This window comes from Triturus cristatus, chromosome 4_2, assembly GCF_964204655.1.
Source record: "Triturus cristatus chromosome 4_2, aTriCri1.1, whole genome shotgun sequence".
Taxonomy (NCBI): domain Eukaryota; kingdom Metazoa; phylum Chordata; class Amphibia; order Caudata; family Salamandridae; genus Triturus; species Triturus cristatus.
Window position 1 is genome coordinate 123,382,826 of NC_140586.1, and position 15,083 is coordinate 123,397,908.

A 15,083-nucleotide genomic window follows, 5' to 3' on the forward strand; every position below is an offset into this window, starting at 1 on the left:
GAGGTAATAGTCTTCCCCCTCCACAGTGTCAAGCATCAGGGAAGAAATTGCATGAATACCATTCCAGACTACCCTCGCATAGGACTGCTTTGTCTTACATAGAAGGTTGCAGTCAAATATACAATACTTCTCGATATTCTGCGTAGAAGCCTTGGTGGTACCTAAATGACAGCCCTTTTCATCTGCTCCTGTAGCCTGTTGTTTTTTTGTAAGGTCCTTCAGCTCATCAATAAATCCTGATCTCATTGGTAAGCCCAGATGATGCCGTTCCAGGCTGCTCAAGATGTGTTCTGGCGCCTCTGATGGAAAAATTGCCTCAAACATTGTAAGGTTGCAAATCAAGGTGCAAATCATAAGAGCTTAGAGTTTCAGTATCAAGACAATGACGCGCGAAACCTCTCTCAGGTGATATCTTCCTTTCCAGCTGCTTGACTGCACTGGGGAAAATGGCTGCCTGTGGCCAGGTATACCCCAGGTACCTTCCAAATAGTTGTGCGTTTCAAACTGGGCAACCCTGTGGGCAGTACTTAATTTGTTAAAAAATGTTTTGCCAATGTCAGTACTAATACAACTACTGCCATCAAATACCCACAGCTGTGACAACTAAGACTAGTCCAGGGCCCCAAACCTATAATAATGGCCTGGGGGGGGGGGCAGTTATCGGTCATTTTGAATGAATATTAAATTAATAAACAACTGTTGTGCTAATCTCTAAATTAGACAAAAAGCGCTACCATGTGCCAGACTGTCATACGTGCCGGTGTTGGCGATTAAGTGCTGGTGCCGAGCACCGGAAACCACCAGCTCAAATTAAGCATTGCCCTTGGAGTAGGTAGCCAACCGTAGTAGATGCAAAACAAAAGCTCCTCCCTCGATTAGGACTAGTATGAGCTTTCCGTAATTATCCTAGACAGCCTAACCAGACAATAGGTCCGATAGAACATTAACCTGGCCACAACCCTGCTGACTCGCGGAATGATCCAGACCCGGTACTAGAGCAGTTTTCAGATGGACTAGAAGTGCTCAAGTGCCCCTTTATTGTGACCCCCAGCACACATGTGCTCACCTTGTCAGCTAGAATGGTGTCGCTGTATTGGGGACAAATATAACTGGCCCCCAAAGGTATCGATAGTAGTGTTTGCAGACCTTATATCCTTTTATGGTTGAATGTCCTTAGATCCTAGGCACTTCAGTGACCGTTGTCTCTACAGTCCTTTCAGGACCACAGGGAGACTCCGATGTGGGAATTTCTGGAACGCACAGGTGATGGTTCTGTGGGGAGTGAGGTGAGTGTAAGCCGCACCCACTACTAAGCGAGCTGCTTTTGCACTTCTCCACACTGTACCTCCGATGGAGGCCTTATGCCCCCAAACCGCACAGCACCATCACATCACAACACCGTCTCTTCTGTCCCTTCGGCTGTTAAATCATCACCTGCTGGTGGCCGCGCCGGACAAGGCCAGAAGCCCGTAGCCCTAGTTCCCACACCAGACTCCGCTGCCACTGTATGCTCTGCCGCTATGCTGGGGACACGCTGGAAAAACATTAGGCCATTATGCCGGTGGGTATTTCAGTGGCGTAACATTAGCCCCCGCAGTCCCTGCAGTTTGGGGGGCTCAAGCTCCAGGGGGCCCCTCCGTGTCTGTACCTGACCACAGGCCCCTGGCCTGAGAGCTCCTGACTGTGTCGGGGGGGATGCGGGGAGGCTTCTATGAACTTTGCAGGCCCCCTCAAGTTTCGTTACGCACTGGTGTATTGAGGGAGAGGCCACCAACTTAGCAGTCCCCTACTAAAACAGGTTGAGCTGGGGGAGAAACAGGAGTCCCAGAAGCAGCATACGGGTTGAGGCAAACGCGACTACGGGCTCTGCTTCTACTGGCTATCCCACCCGGCTCAGCTCCGCTCAGTTCTGCTCCACTCTGCTCTGACTGCTACAGCTCAGCTCCAGAGATCTTGGCAAAACGCAATGCTGTTGATACTATGCTCTAAATTGGGCAAAAATGAAGCACCCATTTGGTTGCATTCTGCTGCTATCACTGTCAAGAAGTGGAGAGTTTCAAATTTGGTCCTCGGAGTTTATGTGATGTTATTCCTTAGATTAGACTTTCTGCTCAAAAATGGCAACCGCGGCCCGTGCAGGTAAGAGCGGTGGGGCTGGGTGGGGGGATTTCGACAGACGATGCCTTGGGACAATTAAATAAATAATACCTTTTCCCTTGTCATCGTCCAACAAAATCCCCCTCCCCGCACCCTTCCCACTGCCCCCACCGCTCTTACCTGCACGGGCTGCGGCTGCAAAAAGGGAAAAAAACATCCCAATGTTCGTGTCTGAGCTCATTCCTTTTTTGTAATATGCACGTGAGGTGCTACTCGATGGTGGAAACTCGAGGACCGGATCCTCTTCCTGTTTGTGTCCTGATTGGAACCATACGAGGGTTTTCAATGCTGTGAGCACAATGGACGGTGCCATAGTTTGGCTGCACCCCTCAGTGGCACCCAAGAGCTGCTGCCGTGGCTTCTTTGGAATTAAGATAGCTGCTGAAGCCTGCTCCTTGTCTCTCCCCCAGGAGGGCAGGAATGCAGAGGCTGATATTATTTATTTATTTGTGAGTTGATTTAATTATTGTGTAACGCCCAGACTTGTAAATTTGAACTAAAGTAAAGTCGTCCTCTTCCCAGGCCTTGAGATCCAAGGCTAAAGGGTCAAGGGAGGGTTGTGGGGTGGAATTCGCTTGGTGGTTACTCCGTTTAGATCTGTTTTTACTTCCATTGGCCTGGCTATAATCTGGGGTTGTGGCCAAGCTTAAAGATTGTAGCTTGGAGTTTCACCTGCTGCCACATGTTTATCTTCAAAACCCCCTTGTCAGGACTGCACTGATGACACAACTCTGACACACCCCCCACCCCTCACTCCTGGATCTCCCTCTGGAGGTAGAAGGAGCGATGGATCCCAGGCCCAGGTGGGGGATCTGCAAGAACAGCTGTGATGATGTCATGGGGTGTGCTAGGGTGAAGGTGGCCTGCTAACAGAGCCCTGGTGCTGGCACTCAGATGCTGCTTGTTGGTCCTGCGATGAGTGGGCGAGCTGGTGTAGTAGTGCCCATGGGTCACCACCTGCCTTCAGTTGGTAAGACCACAATCTGCCTTGGCGTACAGTGAAAAGAAGGTCACCCGCATTATAAGCCAGGAAGTGTTTATTTTAAGAGTGAAACTAATTTTGTGTCCCCTTTAGAATTGGGTGTGGCCTCTTCCTGCCTTGGACACCCAGGCTATATGTTCAGCTTCTATCATAGCCTCTGTAGTGGTGTTTAGTCACCTTGCAATAGAGCCTACGGAATATCTGTGCAGGTGGTGGGGAGCTCCGAAAAGAATACCCTTTCTTATCCCCCTCACTCCTTCCCACCCTTTGGGATCCTCCCTCCCTTCCCCCGTCAAATACTTAAAAAACATATCTACATTTCTGCCATCCTTCCCCACCACGTTTGGTAAACCCTGCGCTCCCCCTGTCCAAGGGCGTAGCTCCAGGGGGTGTGTTTAGGGTGTCACATCCACCCTCATAAATGTGTTTTGTGATAAATAGTTGGGTGCAGGTGCTTTCAGTCGGGAATGGTGAGGTGTCTGTCGAATTTCACCAGGAATTTGTACACACACAAACAAAAACGCATGCACAATCTCTTTTGCACATCAAACATGTTTTATTTCACAAAATAATGTGTTTTCTCTCACTTAGTACCCCTGCCAACAGCATTTATCTCCCTTTCCAATGCCCCAGAAGCCCCTGTTCTGCACCCTGCTTGTCATATAATCAGTGCTTAATTTGTAGAAAAAAGAATTTTAAAAAAGTGCCAGGGCTCTCGTCAGGAGGCCACTGCAGCATGCACCACACATTGCCCTTGTCATGCTGCCAGTGATAGTAACGAAACAACTACTAACCATCACACTCTTACAAGCGTGACAATTTGGACTATTCCAGGCTCCCAAAGCTACAAGAATGACTTGGGCGGTAGGTAATAGTCATTTTAATTTATACTTAATGAATAATTGACTGTTGTGGTCATCTCTAAATTAGCCAGACATTGCCCCCTTGTGGCAGACTGTCAGAAGCGCCGTGTGTTGATAATTAAGTGCCGGTGCCAAGTACCGGAAACCACCAGCACAAATTGAGTACAGCATATAATGTAGTTTAACATTATGTTCCTGCATGGTTGTTGGGCAATCTGAAGGTCACACCTCCCCCTCAATCTTACTGACCAGGCTGTGGAGAGGCTGCACCATTGTGCCAGCACCCCAAACTGATTATATGCTTCTGTCAACAGGGGTGTGATTGACAGTCGTACCCGTGTTTGTGGTGCAAGAACACCACCATCATTCTCCTGCCTCCCTCAGGCCTGCAAATAGAGGGTGGAACATCCTCTTCCATTCCAAGCGAGGGCCGAATGGGAGTGCGGCCATTCCCTTTTTGCTGCTGGCAGGTAATAGCATGGAATAACTTGATTTCACATCTGGCAAAGCACACATAGCAGCTTCTATAGTTCTTAATCTTGGCGCATAGCCTGTTTCTAAACATTCTAATCGACAAATGAAGGGCTTTGGTTTGAGGGAGACAAAGTGGTTTTCCAGGATCACACAGCGTTGTAAAGTAGGGGAAGCCAAGATTAGCAGCCTGTTCTCCAAAGAACAGAAGTGTCTAATGGTGAAATGTAGGTTTGCTAACATAACATAACATGTGTGTTTGTAAAGCACTCGTTCACCCAAGGGCATCTTGGCGCTAAATAAAAGATATGTGAGGGCATCAGTGAGCCTATAGTATGTTCCTTAAATATAATGTGCTCTGGCGAATTGTTTTTTTCAGAGAAGTGATTGTAATGATTGTGTACGTATTCAGTGCTATCAAAAGAAGCTGTCTCCTGGTTCCACAGTAGACAACTTACACGAGGCATGACATATAAAGCAAACCACATTTGCGATTTATAAAGTTATTTTACTAATCTTAAATCCCCGGATTTAAAGGGACGGGGGTTTAAAGGTGCAAATGCACTTAATCTTTTGCTCCCTACGAGGGGATTATTGTTTCACACAAAGAAAAGACTTCCTCAACACCGCCTGAAAATATAGGAATGTTGTGTTGTTTTCCACAACCAATTCGACACTTACTCCAGTTTTAGTTGTCGCTAAAGTTGAGTGTGCAAATTGGGCACTGGAACACAATTTCAAAGTTACTAATTCAGTTTCATTCGTCATTTGTGGTGAACGTTGCATTTTGTAAAAGTTTCATAAACTGTTCAGACATCCAGGAATGTGTAATACAGTTCCCACCAAGATTCTCTCTCTGCACACCCATGCCACACCATGCTGCCCAGCCTACTACTGTCTACTTACTACTTTTAAAGATTAAAACCTGTTCCTTTGTTTGTCCACAGGAGGTCGCCGGTCATCACCCAGCAGACTGTCTGCAAGGCCACCCTCTCAGGTACTGCTCTATCTAAGATCTGGCGCCTCGCACTGCATGACGGGAAGCTGGAGCAGCTAGTCTAGGCCAGAATGTGGCATTGTTGCTGTCATTGTTCTGCAGTCATCTATCAATAGTGCGGGAGTCTGCGGCCCAATTGCCCTCCAGTTATGGCTGATTTTACTACCTACTCAAAAAACGGGGGCATTTTTCACTGCTTGCATATGGCCATGGGACTCTTATGACTCCAGTGCCTGACCATTGTGCACATTGCTATAATATCAAGAACAAGGTACTCCAACATGTCCAATTGTCCCATAAATAAATGGGAGCTATCCTGACAGGCTGGTATCCCTAAAAAGTGGGTGGGGTCAGGAAAGGGTCAGTCACATGTCAGGAAATGCAAGGGAACCAACAGTCAGGCACTCCCCCTGTAATCTAGACACCCACACCCCCTTTGTTCCCACTTCGTTTGTTTTGATGTACAACAAATTTCCTTTTTCACATACGCTATGACCAGGGCCTATTTTAACGGGCCCACTGGCATCTTTATGCAGTGAGATTTTATTTCACCACATGATAACTCCCTGTTCAAAAATGCACTTTTTCATGGTCAGTCAATAGGACTGTATGTGGCATCAACCTAATTAGAGAGTAATTCAATAAATTAGGCTCATGTTGTACTACTAACCAATGTCGTGCTTGCGGAATCTATATGTCAATGCATTTACTTTGGAAGCTGCGACGAGACAGAAAAGTTTGAGCATCCCATGGGTGAGGAAGGTATTCTACTGGCAAAGGCAGTGGTATAGCTTCGGGGAAGTGTTTGGGGTGTTACAGCCCCCCCGAATAAAAGTATTCTTTAGTAAATAGTTGGATACTGGTGCTTTAAGTCAGGTATTGTGAGGTGTTTGTCGGATTTTACTTGGGATTTTTACATACACGGGGGAGGGGATGTAGTCTCACGGCTAGACTGCCGACTTAGGATCTGGGAAACCAAGGTTCGAGCCTCGGGGTCGATTCCACATCCTGTGATTCTGGGCAAATCACTTCATCTCCCCGTGCCTACCCCAAAAAAATATGACTCTGTCCTTGTGTAATGTAACTGGTGCTTATGTTAGGCGCGCCAATACCTTTGGGTCGAGTTCACGCTATATAAATCTGCAAAAAAAAACAAAGAAAATAATACACATACACACACACAGGTACACACACACACTCGTCTCTGTTTTAAAGGTCTTAAAAATTGTTTATTTGACAAAGTATTGAGTTTTAGGTACCCCTAACAATCCTCACTCCTCTCCCTTTTTACTGCTCCATAAGCCCCCCTCATGCCCTGCATTTTCATATAATTTATTTTAACCAGCGTGCTTCTTGGAAATCTGAAGCTACCCCCGCCACACAATCTTACTGGCCAAGGTAGGCCCCTTGTTAAAGATAAATAAGGTCCGACTGGTTGTTCTAGGATGGTCATTATGCCTACCTCTTTAGACACAATATGCTCCACCGTCCGACTCATTTAATCACTTATGGGTCTTTCCCGATATATTAGAAATATTTCCTTCAACCAATGGTCACCTAAGGGTGTTGATCTGCTTTGAACTTATTGTTCATCTCTAGTCACTCAAGAGTTTCCTCATCCTCCCAAAAAATGACCAACTCCAATTATTTCAATGGATTTTCCTTCTAAAACCACTGTATCTCAAACCTGTTGGAGACTGAAACGTAATGGTGTGTGAAATTGCAAACATTTTCCTCCGCTAACTTTGCATTAAAAAAAAAAAACATTCCCAAGCTTGATTGCAGTTGAGAAATGTAAATTTTGTGACAAAAACCTGCAATGTTAGACATATTTTACAGGAAAAATTGCTCAGAAAACACTTTCAGTGTGAGTAATTTTTCTTAATCAAAATATTTATGGGGGGGTTAATGACAAAAATATTTTTGCAAGAATTTTGCCCTTATACAAAGTTTTGTGAAGTTTACAAAACTTTAAAAAGTTTGGAAATTGTAAAGTTCAGAGGTCCCAGGCCCAAAAGTAAACATTCTACCCATAAGCTTGACTATTTCATAGAAAAGTTTCAATTAATCAGGCAAAAAGATTGCTCTGAGCTGAGGCCGTGAATCATAATAAAATAGCACAAAAAGATAAAGAAATACGTTGTGCAATTTAGTAAAGAAGACATTCCTTTATAGGTGGATACTCTAATATATATATGAAAGTCTTGGGCTCCTGCACTTCATTACAACCCTTCATTGAGGAGGAACGCTTCATATGTTTTCAAGTTCTTCTCAACATGTCTTTCTCTCTCGCCCAACCTGCCTTCCCTCCCACATCACCACTGACCAAACCAATAAACCGGTGCTTAAAGATGTATCTTATGCATTCTTCAGATCAATCAATTACCATTTTTGTATATCAGTTTTTTTGCCTTTTGAAAGACCTGGGGTAAGGCATTTGCAGGAGTTTCTAGGCTCATACAAATCCATGGTTGCCCTGCAAGTAGGGTTCCATGTGAAAACGCAGATTTAAAGAGCACAGACTAGCAAATTACTGATTGTTAGACCTAACATCCTTGGTGTGGTATCTCCCCAACCTTTTTGCCTTCACCCATCTTTTTTGCTGAATTTGTTTTTTTTTGCTGTCTTTACGACTTTGCACACTTTTCCACAGCTAACCAGTGCTAAAGTGCTTATTGTCTCTCTTTCAAACACAGTAAACTTGGACTTAATTGGCACGTTTCATTTCCTTATAAGACCATAGTAAATGGTACTACATGTGTCCAGGGCCTGTAACTTAAATGCTACCAGTGGGTCTGCAGCACTCATAATGCCACCCACTATAGTGACACTTTAATAACATGTCTCAGATCTGCCACTGCAGCCTGTAGTGCAGTTTTATACTGCCAATTTGACATGGCAAAATACACCTCTTTAGCAAACACAAGGAGATGATGGACAGAGTGATTAAACTTTTCAGACATTCACTCCCAGTCTCAGATCTTGGTTGAATCCATCATCGTTCTTTAGCTCACTTTGCCACCTCAGTTTGGACCCAGCCATATGCAAATCAGTCTTGACCCTGTGCCTCATGGGAACAGTCCAGCTCGAACGGCTAAGCCAGGTCTTCCCTGAACGGGAAACAAGCATTCTTGGACCAGTTTCAGGGTTACACCCCTCATCAGCCAGGCTAGCTTGAATCCAGTGGCAAAGTTAGCAAGGGACCCACGTCTGGGCATACCCTGCCAACTTAGGGCAAACAAAGCAAACACAAGGAAATGATGGACAGAGCGCTGAAACTTTTCAGACATTCACCCCCAGTCTCTGATCTGGGTTGAATCCATCATTGTTCCTTAGCTCACTTCGCAACCTCAGTTCAGACCCAGCTATACACCTTTTGCGAGGCTTAAATCTTCGTTTTAATTCTTATAAGTCATAATTAAGGTAGGCTCCAAAGGCTGATACGGCAGGGCGCATTGTATTTTAAAAGTGGGACATGTGTACTTATGTTTTTCATGCACTAACAGTGAAAAACATCTAAAGTTGTATTTCATTGTTGCAAGGCCTATCTCTTCCTTTGACTAACACTGGCTTACCTTATTAGATTTAATAGGTGATAACCTTGGATTGGGAGAAGATAGAGATATGCTATTTACATTCAAATGAATTGATATGATGTTGATGTATTTGATTGTATGATTGCACTTTTGGTCCTTTTGTCATATAATCAAGATTGCCTATGATGATTTTTCTAAGGAATACTATGTATATGATGGTATGATTGCACTTTTACCCCTCTTTCTAACTTGATATAATGAATGTTAATACTGAGCCTTCTTCCACTTTAATATCATTATTTTAATTCAGATGAATTTTACTTGTTGACTCACGTTGCCTATATTTTTTGCTACGATTTTAATTAATCTTTGCAATGAAGTTCATTCAAAACAACTGTGCCTGTGTCATTGAGACGCCCATGGAGCAAGTTGAACTTGGCTGAGTTTCATCGGGTCCTTGGTCAACAAGCTCTGGGTCCTTTCTCTGACGTAGAATCAGGCTATGATCTTTTCTGCAACTGGTTGACTGATGCGTTGGACTGTTTGATTCCAACTGCTGAGATTGAATGGCGCCGTGGTGCGCCTAGTCCTTGGTACGACGATGCGCTTCGGCTTTTAAAGAAATCTTGCAAACAAGCCGAAAGAGCTTGGCGCAAATCTTATCTTCCCGACAAGAAATCGAAGTATTGTGCTAAGACTAGGCTCTATCATAGAGCGGTCTGTAAAACCCGGGCCGCCTATTTTTCTCGCAAATTCAATCTCAGCACTAATCCTACTAAATTAATTTTCAGGGTTCTTAAAGATCTTACAACTAGCAGAGCCTCACTTGATGAGATTCGTTCTGCATCGCACTGTGAAAATCTTGCCGCTTTTTTTGTGGAAAAGGTGGCGGCTATATATCGCTCCTTTCCTGATTCATCTGCCCCTTTGGATAAGGGAGAATCTCCTCCGATGACTACGCTGGCTCTTTGCTCTCTTCCTGAGCTCTCCCGGGAGGAGTTTACAAAAATTGCGGTAAAGGTTAAATCAGGCTCACCTAGGGACCCTCTTCGTCCTGCTCAGTTCAGAGAATCTGCGTCTCTTTGTTTCCCTCTATTGCGCGATCTTGTTAATCTATCTATAACAACTGGCTCTGTCCCTGTAAGCTGGAAAGAGGCTCAGGTGATGCCCATTCTGAAAAAACCAGCCCTGGATCCATCTAAATTGGAAAACTATCGCCCCATATCGCTTCTTCCGTGGGCGGCCAAATTGACTGAGGCTCATGTCAATACCATTCTATCTGATCATCTCCACCGCGCTGATATTCTGGACCCTACTCAGAATGGCTTTCGACCTGGCCATAGCACGGAGACGGCGCTGCTTTTTATGGTCGACCATTTACGAACTTTGGTCGACTTGGGTCAAACGGCGGCACTGGTGCTCCTCGACCTCAGTGCTGCGTTTGACACCGTCTCCCATGCCATTTTATTACAACGTCTGGGTGAGGCGGGTGTCGGTAACACGGCACTGGAATGGTTTCTATCATTTCTATCTGATCGCACATTTAGGGTTGTTACACCCCCTTTTCAATCTAATCCTTATCCTATCGCACAGGGTGTCCCGCAGGGGTCGGCCCATAGCCCCACACTTTTCAACCTTTATGTCCAGCCGCTGGCTGCTGTAGCCAAACGGTGGAACCTTACTTTGGTGTCCTACGCTGACGACACTCAGCTGGCGGTTGCATTAAGTGGGGCCTCCGACCTGGACTCTGCTAAGTTCCGGGAGGGAATTAGCTCTGTAGCGCGTTGGATGACTGATAATTGCCTACAATTGAACGCTAAGAAAACCGAGGTGCTCATTGTTGGCAAGCAGAGCCACCTTTGGGGTGATCGCTGGTGGCCATCTGAGCTTGGCTCTACTCCCCTCCCTGTTACGGAGGTTAAAAACCTTGGGATTTGGTTAGACTCCAAACTCAGCTTTGTTTCTCACACAAAGAAAACTGCTGCCACGTGCTTTGGGATACTTCGAAAGCTTAGACCCACTTTTAAATATTTTGATGCTCCTACCAGACAGCCTATTGTACAAGCTATGATCCTGTCACGGTTGGATTATGCGAGCTCTCTTTTGTTAGGAGCCAATTTGGCCGAACTTGCTAGACTCCAATGCGTCCAAAACGCTGCCGCCAGAGCTCTGGTTGGCCTACCGAGATTTTGTTCGGCCAAAAAAACTATTGGCAAACTTCATTGGCTCCCTATCTCGCAGAGGATCAAATTCAAGTGCCTTTGATTGCTATTTAAAATCCTCAAGCACTCCTCTCCTCATATCTTGGGGCATCTTATTCAGCCTTATATTCCCTCGCGCACTCTAAGATCTTCTGGACTTCACTTTGTTGTAGTCCCACGCTTCAAGAGGGTTAGGGCCGGTGGTCGCTCCTTTAGAGTATTAGCGGCCAGGCTCTGGAACTCTCTCCCTGCCCATATTCGTGCTATTGACGATCTTCTGGTCTTTAGGAAGGTTATTAAAACCTTCCTTTTTCCCCAGAACCTCTAGTGATTTGCTGTTGGTTATGTTTGGTCTGATACCTTGTCTGTTGCAGCGCCGGGACACCCCTTTGCTGGGGCATCTGTGCGCTATATAAATATGGCTAACATAACATAACATTCATTTATTCATACGAATTGTAATTTTAAATCCTCTTTAATGATCAAGTCCGATTTTAGGTCACAATTTTGAAAATGCCTCTTTTAAAAAGTTGGCATTTTTTTGTCCCAACAATATGTGCCTTCTGTTAGCGACCTGGGTCACATGACTTTGAATGGCCCTGGTGTTAGGGGTTTGTGTATTACTTCCAGACAATGACACAAAGGGAGCATAGGTGTACACAGGATGGGCCAAATGACAGGATGGCTGTGGAGGGGCTGTACCCTTCACTACTCACACTTTAAAGGGCTTTGCTTCCTGCAAACATAAAGGAACCTGACACCAAGCCTTTCCCTGCCTTTTGCTGACACCCCAAGACAGGTTGGAGCCTTAACAGGGGAAGGGGAGAACTTTCCAGAACCGGGTGTGGGGGTAGGATAGGGAGTCCTCCACACAAAAGCTGGCACCAGGTCCAAATATTGGATGTCTAGAGCCCCTCATCCGATCCCTCCTGGGCCTACGGAGTTTACAGAAGAAGGACTGCCCTTCTGCTAGAGGACTTGCTTACATCCCCGGCTACTCAGAGTGACTCCAAGGGTCAGTTGGCTGGTCTCCTGTGTGAGCTACAGGGACACAACAAGCTTCATAGGCCTCCCTACAATTGCCCAGCGGACCTGCTACAACTAGACCTGCCTGGACCTACAACTGGTCCTGCATGAGCCCTGTTGTTAAACTCTGCTGGAGTGAGTCCTGATCCCCAAGAGGTGCTCCCCGGGTCTTGGACCCTTGGCTGGCACCAGAATATATTTCTCCAGCAAGAAAAGGTGAAAATCCTAAAGTTTGAGCTTGTGGCAACTGAAAACCTGCCCATTCAAGCCTCTACTCTGCCACCCGGGACGACCACCAATGCGATGCTCTATTGAAACCTGCTTTACGCACTGATAACGAATGTCAGCGGTGACCGGCAACACGAGACCTGCATTTCACATTAAAGCAATGACAGCCTGCAATGACTGCCAAAGCGATACTACAGCAACGACCGTCTGTGACGCCACACCTGCTCTTCATGCTACAGCAATGACCATCTGAAATACCCAACCTGCTCTTTGCAATACAGTGATAACCTCTGTGATGCTCAGCCTCCTCTTCACAGCCTCATCCAAAAGCAAACTAAACTCTTTTGCTAGACCTAGAAGGTAACTTTTCAGGTGAACTAACCTGGCCCCTGAATCCAGCTTGCACTCCATTGCGGTCCGTGTGAACTTATTACGAGTGCGGCTAGCAGTAACAAAATATGGTGGGGTGCAATGGCGCACAACTCACCATAAACGCGGCGGTGGCTCTCGCCGGTGTGGCACTTCCCTGCCGGCGAGCCTTGTGCCCAGGAGCAGAAAAGGGAAGGACTTTCTTACTGCTTGTGGAACGCAAATTCAACCAATCGTGGAGGTGTTATCATTTCAGCATGAGAGCAGCTCCAGGATTGTTTGGAGAAGGCTAACCCAGCACTCATTTTGAGGCTTGGAGCCTGTGGCAGCAATCCCCAGGCTGCTTCACAGCCCTTGGATTGTTGAGTCTACAGTGCGCTTGTCAGATAGGACAGCTGTAGGCAGCCAGCCAATCTGACATGCACACTGGCAGGCGTAGCAATCTTAGAATTGAGCACCACCCCAACTCTTGCGCTGCACAGCGTGAGCCGGTGGCAAAATAAAATGGCATTGACATGCCATTTTATTTGTTTGTGTTTGCCTGCTATGCTTGCAGCAGGTGGGGTGATGCGCTTCTGCCCTTCAGGATCCGCCCCTGCTTGTGACTTTCCACTAGTCTAGCGGGACCAGTTGACTGTGAGTGGCGCTTTGTGTTTTAGGTGCTATTTTTCCCTAAAACTTTCAAATGTAATATCTACGGTTTTACTGATTGGATTTTTGGTGTTCTTGTTTCACCCTATTTATTAAAATCTGATCTGTTTTTGTCTAGATTGGTTTGGGATTTTTCTTGTGTTGTGTTTTCACTTTATTAATTTTTGTGTGGTGCATAAATACTTTACACGTTGCCTCTAAGTTAAGCTGGACTGCTTTTGTGCCTAGCTACCAGAGGTTAGACGCAGGCCAATTTTGTGACTTTTGTGTTTTACCCTGACAAATATTGTGGTTGATTGCTGATTGAGGCTCCTACCCCTCTCAACCAGTAATCCAACTTCTTAAACTGAATAGTATTTAATATTACCCAGCTAGCATTAAGATTTGTTTTAAATGCCTAAACACTACCAAACTCTCTTCCCATCTGGAGTATGACCAGATTAATTTATTCCCCTACTCTATTCCAAAGCATATCTTTTGAGCAAGTGCTTGATAGGCAGTTGAGGTGTGGATTTAACTTTTTGAATGATGATACTTACATAATTCGCTATTTTGGCAGTAGATGTTTTTCGGGGCTGTGTTTTTGCCTGTCTTTTTTCATTTTATGTTTTTACATACTATCAAGCCAAGGTGTCCAACTGTTGTGTGGATCAGGAACAACCCCATAGCAAGTGTAGGCACCTTGGACAGAACTGACTAGAATGGAGGGTGATTTCCATTGTTTTTTTGGAACTGTTGGCAAGGTCAGCACATTAAGATGCCAACTTTGACAGAGGATTCGAATACACTTTTATCTGATCAAATACCATCCTACAAAATGGAAACCATGTAGCTCTGCCTGGGTTGCCACAATGTCAATGTTTGTGACATAGGGGAAGTTTGGAGAGTGGGATGTTCCTAGAAGGTCAGTAATTTCTGAAGATTTAGTTAATCCTTAGAAGCTACATTCTTGGGTCTCCTCAGATCTTTAGCTGCATACTCTCACTTTTATGTTGGAGATTCGCAGTTCACTGAGGACGGTCGAAAGATCAAGGTGTAAATCCTCAAGGCCCTTGTTGTTACCCTGTATAGGTGTCTGCTTTTTAAGTAGCGTTCAATCCTCATCAGTGTTTTTTGTAGAGACTGCAACTGATGCATAAGAAACGTTAATTTGACGGATGTTGTGCTGTATCTGAAATACGATCTGGAGGTGGCCCACATAGAGGATATGTTTTTGATCCCCAAGGCTTCTGGCAGGACTTTGGAGCTGTTGGAGAGCCAGGTCTGGGGTTTCTCCAAATACTGACCAATCATGCCTGTTGAATGTGGTCATCTTCATTTGAGCGTGCCCTCGATCGCACCTTTCGACTGATGCCTGCTGACCAGACATGTACCTCCATAGGTGTTCAGTGGCAAGTGTACGACAGCTTTTGAGCTCCTCTCTGTGGCCAGAGTCACATCACTACACACCCTCACTCAAAGGAGCATGCTTTGGATGCAAAGACAAGGAATGCGAACTGGCTCGGCATGTCGTACTGACTTACAGCCTCCTTCAGAATATTCCCTGTATAGCCACAAAATGGTCATGTTGGAATTTTAAGCAAATGCATGCTGATGCTCAAA

General features: G+C 45.5%; 1 protein-coding gene across 3 annotated transcripts in view; it reads left to right on the forward strand.

The window, feature by feature from the left end:
- PDE4A (phosphodiesterase 4A) overlaps nt 1-15,083 on the forward strand; it is an 888,137-nt gene that overhangs the window by 656,719 nt on the left and 216,335 nt on the right. For all 3 annotated transcript variants that reach the window (XM_085600756.1, XM_085600757.1, XM_085600758.1), the window contains exon 5: nt 5,421-5,470. In XM_085600756.1, the coding sequence (XP_085456882.1) occupies nt 5,421-5,470 (50 nt within the window). The remainder of the gene's footprint in view (nt 1-5,420; nt 5,471-15,083) is intronic.